General features: G+C 35.6%; 1 protein-coding gene across 8 annotated transcripts in view; it reads left to right on the top strand.

Annotated features, from left to right (window-relative positions):
• BIRC6 (baculoviral IAP repeat containing 6) overlaps positions 1-12,826 on the top strand; it is a 208,280-nt gene that overhangs the window by 50,470 nt on the left and 144,984 nt on the right. For all 8 annotated transcript variants that reach the window (XR_009694811.1, XM_061155637.1, XM_061155638.1 and 5 more), the window contains exons 10-12: positions 3,867-5,261; positions 9,420-9,569; positions 12,484-12,709. Coding sequence is in view for 7 of the 8 variants with exons in the window: in XM_061155637.1 (XP_061011620.1) it covers positions 3,867-5,261; positions 9,420-9,569; positions 12,484-12,709 (1,771 nt within the window). In the remaining variant the exon portion in view is untranslated. The remainder of the gene's footprint in view (positions 1-3,866; positions 5,262-9,419; positions 9,570-12,483; positions 12,710-12,826) is intronic.

The following is a 12,826-nucleotide window of genomic DNA, read 5'->3' as shown; positions in this document are numbered from 1 at the left end:
CATATTTTAATGTATTTATAGGGAAGGCATCTCAAAAAGGTTTTACTGTATCAGAATTCAAATCCTAACTCTGTCATTTATTATAGTCCGAATGCATTTTCTATTGTATAAAATAGTGATATTTAAATCTGTTATTTATAATTTTGGTTACTAAGATTAAAATTCATGATGCACAGTACTTGGGCAGTAACCACTATTTTAAAGAAGTGACCATTATTAAATTCTAGCTGTATTCTGATGTCATTGTCATGAAATAAGGACATACATAACTTAAGAAATCTCTTTAGAGGAAACTTGGTTTTAGATAGTTCGGTTGTTAAAAGTTATATGTCAAAAGTTAGTATAGTGTAGCAGATGCTCTCAATTCTAATTTGTTGTAAATTTTTTTTTAAAGGCACCAAACAGAATACTGCACTGATTTTTAGACTCACTTTCATTTGTCTTTTAAGGTAGTTTTTAGAATGAAAAAAATAGGGAAAGTAGGAAACTGCCCTGAATAATACACAAATGTGTAATTAGGTCTGGAAAGAATAATTGATTGCATTTAAAAATGAAGTCTGATGAAGTGTGCTCTTTTTCCAATTTGTTACCCCTTGGCCAAAGAAAAGGCTACTATTGCATTTTTAAAAATCTGACAAGAATACACTGGTCATTGGTTATCTGGAGATCTGGTTAGAGCTTGAACTCTTACAAAATAAGTCTTTAGTCTTGTCAAGTCACTTAAACTCTCTGGGCTTCTGTTTTTCCTATGTAAAGTGAAATGTTTGAACTAAATGTTCTTTTTTCTGCCCTTAAATTTTTTTATTCTAACTTTAACCTTTCCTTGGTATGCTGTTGCTTAGCTCTTTCCTCTGGGTCTAAGGATCTCAGTAGGTATTGTTGTAATTGTAATTGTTACATATTGATCTGTTTCCTTATCCCTTTTCTACCTTTATATTTTTCATCTATGCCTGTTTGATCTTTCACACTTCCTTTAGATTCTGTCGTCCTCTTTACTTCACTTCCCGGTACCTAGAATATTACTGTATGTTTTCGTTGACTCTTTTCTATGATACCTCATATAAGGTTGGGAGTGGTGTCCTTATGTAGTATTGAAAGGTAGCTGTGGTATGAGAAAAAAAAATCCTTCCAGTGTAGAATTTTTACTTGCCTTATTTGAGGATTTGTAAGTGGTTCATTCATTTATAGTAAAATATGTATAACCTTTTAAACTAATTTTATATTGAGAGACTATTGGTGAATTTATGAAGGCTTGTGATATTATTGGGAAATGTATTGTCTTCTTGAAGTATCTAAAATTAAGTAATGCTGTTTTACAACTTACATTTACTAGCTCTAAGCTCGTCCCATCAATTTGAGTGATATGATCTGAAGAATTATAGGTTGTATTTCTTAATTTCAAAAGTATAAGTGGAAACTTAAGAGACTTTTGTCTGTTTTTCAGTTGAAAGTTAATGATTTTTGAAAGTATCTAGATGATACAGGAAAGACAAGTTTGCTCTTTGGTCCACATATCAGAATTAAGGACTGCACTTCTTTTGTAGAGTGGGAAGAGTGTTTGGCAAGAGATTGAAGAACAATTCAAATTGAAATTTGATGGTTCAGGAATATGTGTAGCTTAAACCTCTGGAAGGTGGCTCGTAGAACTGTGGGGCTGACAGTAGCTCAGTAAGCAGCGTAGAGAAGGGTTTCCCAGTATGATTACCTGAAGAATACTATGCTGCAGGGTATTTGTAGGTATGTTTTGTAAAAACTTGTTTTGTGGTCCAGTTGGTTTGAGAAATTCTGAGGCAAGTAAAGATCACAGTTTTGCTTAACTGCAGTGTTGACAGTTGTCATTGTGCTTTGCCAGTCTTAGAAGGGGAATGTAGAGTCCTAGACCTTGATTAAATAGTTGAGAAGCAGCAGGGTAGTAATGTTACCTGTTACATTTTCTTTTTTAATGGATATTCTCATCTCCCATGACCTTTGCTTTGAATATTGTCTTAACTGTGGTTAATATATGTAACTAATTATGGTTAATTTATTTTCTTTTAAAATGTGCATAGACTAAAATAGCTTTTTCTTGGCAATTTCCTATCATAACTTATCAAGTAAGTTACAATTTAGTTACAGTGTATTATTACATGTTATAAAAATCTCACCGTCAGCTTTCAACCTCATGTTTAAATGAGTGAATTCATAGAGTAAATATATGTAATTATTACATGGCAATATAAAGACTGCACATGAATATAGTCAAATGAGTTAAATAAACAACTTACTAGTACAATTAAATTGTGAAGTTTATAACTAAGTTTTTTCTGCCAGGTGAGACATGGATATTGTTTTAGATGACAAGAGTGACATTATATGAAGTGAGAAGATTATGCTCAGAAAATAAAGAAGTCCTGATAAAGCTGTTAGCATTTTGAAGATACTGTTTATGAAATGGTTAACAAAATGGTATAAACAGAGCTTTCAGTATAACTCAAGTGTTTGGTGTTCCATAAATCTCTCTTGTTCATTCCTTTACTTGGGTAAAACTTCTGTGCACTTACTTTGAGTTATACTTATTTCCTTCCTTTTCTGTGCTCTTCTTAATCTAAAATTGCAAAGCCAATTCCATTTGTTTTTTGGGTTTTTTTTTGCATTTCCCCAAGTCACGTAGAGTGATTTTGATATTATTGTTGGTAATAGATTGTTGCCTGATAGTCTGTGCTATTGAGGAAAATAAAGGATGAGTTGAAACTTTGCGTTTAGTATCAAGAGATTATCCCTGGTTTAGAGGTTGACTGACATCCACTTCAGGGTTTTGTGTAGAGGGAGATGGTATTTTTGGAGAATTGAGACTGAGGAATGACCTTTATTCTGTTTGAAGGGGATAGTTTGAAGCACACGATAAACAAAAGGTCAGTAAGGAATAATGTAGTGTAGTTGACTTGAAATGAACTAAATATTAGCAGATAGTACAGAAGACATTTAAATTGTTTGTTTATTTAGGCTCTCCTGGGTCTTTTTTGCTGCACAGCTTTTCTCTAGGTGCGGTGCTTAGGCTTCTCATTGCGGTGGCTTCTCTTACTGTGGGACATGGTGTCTAGGGTATGGGGGCTTTGGTAGCTGTGGCATATGGGTGCACTAGTTGTCGTCCCAGGCCCTAGTGTGCAAGCTCAGAGGTTATGGTGCACGGGCTTAGTTGCTCCATGGCACGTGGAGTCTTCCTGCACCAGTTACCGAATCTGTGTCTCCTGCATTGGCTGGCCGATTCTTTACCACTGAGCCACCAGAGAAGCCCCAGAAGATGTTTATATTTCACTTAAAATGACAAATTTGGGAAACTTTTTCTGGTTACTATTTTTTCTGAGCTGAGGTTTGAGTTAAATTGCATACTGTTACATACTAAGACAGTCAACTGATAATTAGCATGTGGAGTGGGAAAGAGGTGATGAACTGAGATTATAGTAATGTTTCATGGATATTCTGCAAAGTGCATAAAGGACAGATGCATAGTTTTGAGTGTATTTTTGGTGTAGAATTGAAGGGCAGAAGTCTGTTATTATGATATTAATAATATCTTCATTCTTAACCTGTTTATTCTCTCTGTCTCTCTCTCTCTCTCTCCTTTTAAAAGGATTTTGCTCACAGATTGCCAGGAGAATGTGTTGTAAATTGAAAATGATTTTTGAGACTCTTTAATATCTATGGTTTTTCTGAGTAGGTTCATCTCAACTTGGATTAAATTTTCTTTAAAAGGACTAAATTCTTCCATTAATGTGTTTAAAATGCATCGACTGGATGATTAAAAGAAAATTAATGAAAATGTTATGCTACAGATTTTGATTTACATTCACAAGGTCATTTGTAATGAATACTGTTCCTTTTCAAAGGGCATACATCACAGAAGGAAGCCATGGAAGTGAGCCTTGATATAACAGCGCTCAGCATCCTCCAGCAGCCAGAAAAGCTTCAGTGGGAGATTGTTGCAAATGTGCTTGAAGATACTGTTAAGGATCTTGAAGAACTTGGGGCAAATCCTTGCTTAACCAGCTCTAAGAGTGAAAAGACAAAGGAGAAGCACCAGGAACAACACAACATTCCCTTTCCGTGTTTATTAGCTGGAGGTTTACTAACCTATAAATCTCCTGCTACCTCACCCATTAGTAGTAATTCTCACAGGTCACTGGATGGTTTAAGCAGAACTCAGGGTGAAAGTATATCAGAACAAGGGTCAACTGACAATGAATCCTGCACTAACTCAGAATTAAATTCCCCTCTGGTAAGGAGGACTTTACCCATTTTGCTTCTTTATAGCATCAAGGAATCTGATGAGAAAGCAGGAAAAATCTTTTCACAGATGAACAATATAATGAGTAAAAGTTTGCATGATGATGGTTTTACAGTTCCACAGATCATTGAAATGGAGCTGGATAGTCAGGAGCAGTTGTTGTTGCAGGACCCTCCTGTGACTTACATTCAGCAGTTTGCAGATGCGGCAGCCAACCTTACCTCTCCAGATTCTGAGAAGTGGAACTCTGTGTTTCCCAAGCCTGGGACTTTGGTGCAGTGTTTGAGGCTGCCAAAGTTTGCCGAGGAGGAGAATCTTTGTATAGACTCAATAACTCCTTGTGCTGATGGAATTCATTTATTGATAGGACTGCGGACATGCCCTGTTGAATCCTTGAGTGCAATAAATCAAGTAGAGGCCTTGAATAACTTAAATAAATTAAACTCTGCACTATGTAATAGACGGAAAGGTGAGCTGGAATCAAATCTTGCTGCAGTGAATGGTGCAAATATTAGTATAATTCAACATGAATCACCAGCAGATGTACAGACTCCTTTGATAATTCAACCTGAGCAGAGGAACGTTAGTGGTGGATATTTAATACTTTATAAAATGAATTATGCCACTCGGATAGTGACATTAGAAGAGGAGCCAATAAAAATCCAGCATATCAAAGATCCCCAGGACACAATTACCTCGCTCATTTTGCTTCCACCAGATATATTGGATAACCGAGAGGATGACTATGAGGAACCTCCCGAGGAGATGCAGTTAACCTCAAAGAACGGGGTTGAGAGAGGAAAAAAGTCTGATATTTCTACTCTTGGACACCTGGTCATAACCACTCAGGGAGGATATGTAAAAATACTAGATCTTTCAAACTTTGAAATTTTGGCCAAAGTGGAACCTCCGAAAAAGGAGGGCACCGAGGAACAGGACGCATTCGTTTCCGTCATCTACTGCTCGGGCACAGACAGGCTGTGTGCGTGCACCAAAGGTAAGCTGCGGGCCTGTCTGCTTCTTCTGTCAGTCGTAGGGAGGCAGTGTGCAGGGCATTCACCCATGTGTATGCCTCGTGTGAATCCATATAGATGGAGAGACATTATGTTTATAATGAAGTGGTAAATCTTTGTACTGTTTACCTGTTCTTAAAACACTTTTCTACTGCCCTAGGCAAGGATTCTAATTGTAAATAAGTTAGTAAGTCTCTCAGAAAATATCTTCACTGCTTTAACCTCAAGAAAATAACCTGCTGTAATTTCTGTGAGTCCCAGCTGCATCTGCTCAAATTTGTAGCCTTGAACAAATTACTTTAAACTCACTAAACCTTTGTTGATTTATAAACTAGGACAGACAGTCTATTTCCAGGCTTGACAGAATTAAATGAAATAATGTATGTAAAGTTTCTGGCACAAATATTATTACATGTTGTTATTTTCTTCTGAAATAAAAGTGGTAAATAATTATTAATTCTGCCAAATAAGTGTTTCTTGTCATATTTAATCCTAAGTTTTTGCAGACAGTGAATCAGTTTTGCAATATTTGAGGCCTCTTGTAGAGTAACAGGTAGTGTTACAAAGGAATTACTGACCTTATCAGGCAAAGTAAATAATCCTATTGATTGTTTAGTAGGAATTTAGGACCAGGAGATACTTGAAGCCTCAGTGACTATAACCAGTGCTTGGCAGAAAAATTGGGTTTGGGAAGAGTTATGCATCTCATTCATGGTTCTGGTAGGAATCAATCTGAATTTTTCCTCTCTTTAAAGATTTCAAGAGTTTGACTAAGAAGGATAATGGTGGATGTGGTGATGTGGATTGCTTTCTTTGAAATATTTAGTGAAATTAACATGGGGGGAAAAGCCAAATAACATCAACATCCAACTAGATTATTTTTAAAAAAAGGAATAGTTTAAAATAGCTTTAGAGTAATGAAACTTTCAAAAAAATCATTAAAATACTATGTGGTATCAAGGATAATTTGAGCTTAATCATATATATGCCAGTTCATTTCTGTAAGAGTTTTAGTTTTGTTAATTTTAGTCATCACACTAACTTTATGAGGTATGTACTAGTTTTGTCTTCATTTTAGTTATCTCAAAAAAAAAAAAAAAAACAGGAACTGAGGGAAAGAGAGGTTAAGTAACTTAACTTGCCTAAGTCACAGAGCTAATAAATGACAGAGTTAGTGTTCAGACCTGGGCAGTCTGTCATCATCAGAGTGCTTAAACTACATTAAATTGCCAGAATATAATAAAAGTAGGAGACCCTGCTTTTATTGAACTTTCATGCTGTGAACTTTTTGGTATAGTTTAATCTGAAAGATTAAAAAAAATGAAAACAGTTTAACTTGCTGTAGGCCATTCGAAATGGAAGTGGTTTTGGAATCTGAGTGACCTATTCCCAGGGCTTGTAGTCATAAGATACTAGTAGTTTTCACAAATGCAATCAGAGTTTAATGATTTGAATTTTTGATGAGATAGGTTTGGCGATTCAGAGGAGAAATAACATTTAAGTTATAAAATAGATCATTGTTTTCATGGAGTTTAGACAATGATAGTTTCTAGGAAGTGATCATGATTGTGATGGAATTCAGATGAATTGAAGGACAAGAGAAAACATGAGAAGTTAATTGCTTTAAAAATTATTCCCCAGTTGCTTAAGGATTAATTGATCAAGATGCATTTGAAAAGATGAGATTAATAGCAATAAAGAGGACAAAAAAATTGTTTTAAAATGTTCAAATAACAATCCATAAAGTAGAATTTTAAAAGCACTGTAAACTGTAAATCGAATGGATTTGACACTGTCTCGTAAGTATATTCAAATCTCATAAAACTTTTCTCATGGAGAAACATTGAGTCTGTTGATTAAAACCTACAATTAGTGCTATAAATTAACTTTTTTTGCACAGCATGTGGGATATGGGATCTTAATTCCTCAATCAGGGGTTGAACCCATACTCCCTGCGGTGGAAGTATGGTGCTACTGACCTCTAGCGCTTCCTACCAGTTACTTCCTGTTCTGTCCTTTGGTGTGATGTCACTGGTGCTTGTGTTGATTCTGTTTTTTAATACCTTTTCTTGAAGCTGTCTTCTTATTGGATTATCACAGTCTACTTCAGAGTAATGCTAGCTTAAATCTAGTAAAATACAGAAACTCTGCTCTGATTTTTCTCTCTCCCAGCTTTGTGCTCCTGTTGTCTTATATATTACATTTAGATGAGTTATAAATCCAACCAAAAAATGTTATTTCATATAGTCTGTATCTTTTAAAAGAGTTAAATGAGAAAGAAGTATGTTCACCTACTTTTGGCATTTTGTTTTTTTCTTGTGAATTTAGTGTTGCCTTCAGCTCATCTGGAAAGACTTTCGTTAGGACTTATGGCAAGGCTAGCAGAAAACTCAGTCTTTGTTTATTTGGAAATGTCTCTATTTCACATTCATTTTTGAGGAATGATGCTGTATGTAAAATTATTGATTGTTCCTGCACCTATTATTCTGTTGTTACTTCTGTTGATCTATTATTATTTTTTGATGAGAACTCTTAGGATTTACTCTTAACAGTTTTCATATGTAACATGCAACTATTGATCTGTTTTTATTTCACTGATACCTTCTACTGTCATCTCAAATCTGCATTGAGTCTCTAGCAAACTTTTCATTTTAGTTACTTTTCAATTCTAAGAATTGCCTTTTGTTCTTTAAAAATAATTTCTGCTAATTTGTTTAGATAATTTGTTGATTCATTTTTACCATTCGTTTTTTGAATTCTTTATACCTGATGTCCTTTTATTATTTAAAATATTTACAACAGCTTCTTTGACTTATTTGTCTGCTAAACCTAAATCTGGGTGCCCAGAGATATTTCTCATTGCTTTTGCTTTTCTTGAACATGGGTCACTCTTCACATGTTTCATAATTTTCAGTTTAATACTGGACATTTTAAATAACATTGTAGAACCTCTGCATTCTGATTTACACCCCCCCCCCCCCCCCCGCCCCGCCGTGTTTGGAAATTGTTGTTATGTGATTGTTTGGTAACCCACCTGGACTAAATGTGTGAAGTCTGTTTCTTTTGCAGCTACAGATGTCTCTACTCTGGTTTTTAAAGACTTGTTTCTTATTTGTTACCTGTCTGTCCACATAATTTAGTGTTCAGCTAAAGATTTTGATAATTGGTTGTGACCGGATACCTTTTTTTGGCAAGGTTGTGTTCAAGTGTGCCCTGGCTTTTGTTTTCTTTATTTTTATTTTCTCTTGTGCCCTTTCAGGTCTTTTCTGCATAAGCTTTGGGGCTTAGTAGACTGGGAATGTGTTGATGACTTGGGCCCCATCTGATCTTTGCTGCACATATGTGCAACCTCTGATCAGTGTGGAATATTTGAGATGTTTACCAAGCCCCCTATGTTTCTCTCACTTTCTGTAACTCTGTTAAATCCTTGGTTAGTTCTGGTGGTTTGCTTGCCCCACACAGAATGCTGGATTCAGATAGCAAATCATTGAGTCCCTGTGACAACAGTAGCAAATCTGGTTTTCACCATTTGACTCACTCTGTTTAAATGACAGTTTGTTCAATTTTATAATTGCCTTTTAAGAGTAAGATTTCTCTTATTTTGTCATGTTGGAAGTAAATCTCCAATTATTTTATTTACTTATTTTTATTTATTAAATATTTTGCTAAGCTCACTTTCCATTTTTTTCTGTGGTAGAAATATGAAAAATAGAAATTTGATTTGGTTTCATTTTCTTGTGAATGCTTCAAAAAATTAAGAAGAATTGTTGTTCACTTTTGCTATTGCTTGATTAAGAGAGTAGGCTGTGGATTCCAGTATAGCTAGTGCATCAGTTTTCTCATCTGTAAAGTGGCCACATACTCCCTACTTTAGGTTATTTGTGAAGACTAAATGAATTAAGCACTTAAAATAATGTCTTACACATGTAAATACTAGATAAATAACTATTTTCACATATGAAATTGTAATTCCGTGACAATTTGATTTCTAAGTTGTTGGAGATGTATCACTTTGGTAGCCCTCTTTTTCTGCCTTTTTAAGTGGTGTTAGAGTAAATTAAGTTTCTTAACTAAGTAGCAAGCACTTGTCTGTCTACCTATTTTTCATATACCTGTGTTGATGGGATTTTACTGTACTATAGGTGGTGAGCTTCATTTTCTCCAAATTGGAGGAACCTGTGATGATATTGATGAAGCTGACATACTAGTGGATGGATCTCTTTCTAAAGGAATAGAGCCGTCTTCAGAAGGTTCCAAACCTTTATCAAATCCTTCAAGTCCTGGCATTTCAGGTATGATACTAACTTTTAAAAATGATTTTTAAAAAATGCAAATTCTTGTGATGTTCAAAGTTTTCTGAATCACTCTTTTATAATCTAAAACATTATTTAATTTTTTGTAGTCAATTCTTGGTTACTTTGAGAGAGTTCATTTCCTTGTTGATATTCTTTTATCAGACTTGTTTTTGTATATTGTTTATCACTGTTTTCAGTAGTTGGAAAATGTTGTAAACATTAAAATAAGAAATGGTTCTCAACCTGTGGTAAGTTGGCCAGTTTTGGTAAAGTCACCTAAGAGGTAACAGCATGATTTTGGTTGTTTAAGAAACTTTTAGTGTAGTTAGGATGGAACAAAACAATATGAAAGAGTGAAGAATTCACTGAGTAAGTGTAAAGTGACTGGAATGGCTAATATTAATTACTCCTGGAATAGAAATGCTGAAAAACTATTCTTTCCTTGGGGTGATATTTTCAGACCCTCGTCACCCCGTTGTGATCTTTTAGATGGGTTAGGTTTTGTTTGTGGTTTCTCCCATTTTGCCTTTTCTCCATGTACTGCCCCCTGAACTTGTTTTTCAGGAGGTTGTTAGCATTGTTACTCCTGCTTAAAAATCTTTTACGTGCTCTGTGGACTAATAACTCTGGTCTTCCGCTCAACCTCCAGTCATTGGAAACTCTCCATGATTTCTAAAGTGTATTCAGCTTCATGCTCTTCATTTGTTACTAAGCTCTCCTTCCCTGCCCTTGCCCTATACCACGGTCCTTTTGTACTTCCACGTGCTGATATATTTTATCCTTGGCACCTACCACACTTTATTCCCCAACCTAACTATTAAAAGAAACCTAGCATTTAAAAGGGAGGAGGAAATGGCAACGCATTCCAGCATTCTTGCCTAGAGAATCCCGTGGACAGAAGAGCCTGGTGGGCTGCCGCCTGTGGGGTCTCACAGAGTAGGACACAGCTGAAGCACTTTAGCATGCATGCATGCATTGGAGAAGGAAATGGCAACCCACTCCGGTATTCTTGCCTGGAGAATCCCAGGGACAGAGGAGCCTGGTGGGCTGCCGTCTGTGGGGTCGCACAGAGTCGGACATGACGGAAGCGACTTAGCAGCAGCATTTAAAAGAAATTTAATGAATCTTTAATGAAAAATGTGTTTAAACTCAAATGTATTCCAAACAGAAATAACACACAAAATTGTTATTTCTTTTTTGTGAATCTGTACATTTAGGAATTTGATCATTCTTCTTTGCACTAAAGGCAAACTTTGCGTGATTACTGGTGTGATAAGTCTTAATTTTAGTGATTACTTGTGTGATATGTACCTTATTTCAGGGCTTCTCACTCTCAGCACTGTTGACGTTTCGGACTAGGTAATTCTTTGTGGTGGGAGGTCTGTCTTGTGCTGTATTAGCCATATATGTAGCTTCTACCTACTCGATTCCAGTAGTAGACAACAGCTGGCTCCATCCATATGGCCCTTGGGAGGCAAGATTATCCTCTGTTGAGATAAAGTGACTCATGTCTCTTGCTATGTATAATTGGACTTGCTTGTCTTGATTAACTATACAAGTTGGTTTAAAAAGCTAACATACTGAATGTTTTCATATTTTATGGGATATTGGCATAATAATTTTCATATAAAATCCATAATATACTCTTCAGTAAAGATGAATTAGGTTATAAACAAGTAAATAATGTAAAGGAGCATTATATGCTGTTAAATGTTTGCAAACAATATTAATAGCTTCAGTCATTTTTTAAAAAGCCCTAAGATTTGAGGGCTTTTTAAAAAGCCCTTTGTTTTTGAACTGTGGTGTTGGAGAAGACTCTTGAGAGTCCCTTGGACTGCAAGGAAATCCAACCAGTCCATCCTAAAGGAAATCAGTCCTGAATATTCATTGGAAAGATTGATGCTGAAGCTGAAACTCCAATACTTTGGCCACCTGATGTGAAGGGCTGACTCATTTGAAAAGACCCTGATGCTGGGAAAGATTGATGGCGGGAGGAGAAGGGGACGACAGAGGATGAGGTGGTTGGATGGCATCACCAACTCAATGGACATGAGTTTGAGTAAACTCTGGGATTTGGTGACGGACCTGGAGGCCTGGTGAAGTCCGTGGGGTCGCAAAGAGTTGGACATGACTGACTGACTGAACTGAACTGAGCTGAACTGAAGCTTTGAGGAAAAACATACTTTGAATACACTTATAGTAATTTTATAGAACTAAATGTAAACTTTCTTTGTGAAACTATTCTAAATTTATCAGATTTCATATTTTAGTCTTTAAAAAATTTTTTTGTTAACTGAAACAAGTTTTTCAGCTTTGTCATATGTTAGCCTTTCCAAAGATGTGAATACATATATTTATAAAAGCAAACTTATCTCTCTGAATCAGATTGTTACTCTTACAATACTGGTATGTGTACATGGTGTTCTTAAGTACCCTAGAAGTGGAAAAAATACTGCTTTGAGTTTTTGGTTTGTGTTTTTTTGCCATCAGTATAGCTTTGATTTTTTTTTAAATTACTTTTTAACAGAGTAAAAAAGAGCAGGTATTGTGTGCTTGCAGATGTTTAACATTGTGTTTTGTAAATAACAAAGTGTAAAAGTTAATTATTGATGTAAGTCAGGGCTTACATTTCAGCACCACTCCTTTTGTTGCCCTTGTTAATCTGGGGCTCATTAAATCTTGGTCAGGGCTCTTCTGAGGTTGATTTTGGGTTTCTCCAATAATAAGTTCCCTTTCTATAATTTAAAATATTTGAGGTGGATTTTTCTTATACCTTATGGACTTAGTGCTAGTTACTTTAGCCTGCATTTTTAGGCTATTTGGCAAATGTTGTAATTGACTAGACAAAAACATGGATTAAAATTTCTTTCTTTTAAAACCAATTTCAAACTCTGCATTCACTCTTATTAAGGAGTTGATTTATTGGTGGACCAGCCATTCACCGTTGACATCTTGACATCTCTGGTGGAGCTAACCCGCTTTGAGACTTTGACTCCACGGTTTTCAGCTACTGTTCCGCCCTGCTGGGTGGAAGTTCAACAAGAACAGCAGCAAAGGAGGCATCCTCAACATTTGCATCAGCAGCATCATGGGGATGCTGCTCAGCATACTAGAACTTGGAAACTACAGACTGACAGGTAAAACATTCTTCCAAGGTATTTAATTTCAGTTAAGTTTTAAGTTCATCTTATAGTGACAACATAGAATTATTATATATATGTTACTCTTTCTGTTAGCTTTTGCATATTAACAGT

This window comes from Dama dama, chromosome 11 (assembly GCF_033118175.1).
Source record: "Dama dama isolate Ldn47 chromosome 11, ASM3311817v1, whole genome shotgun sequence".
Lineage (NCBI taxonomy): Eukaryota > Metazoa > Chordata > Mammalia > Artiodactyla > Cervidae > Dama > Dama dama.
This window is presented reverse-complemented; position numbering and strand designations above follow the sequence as displayed.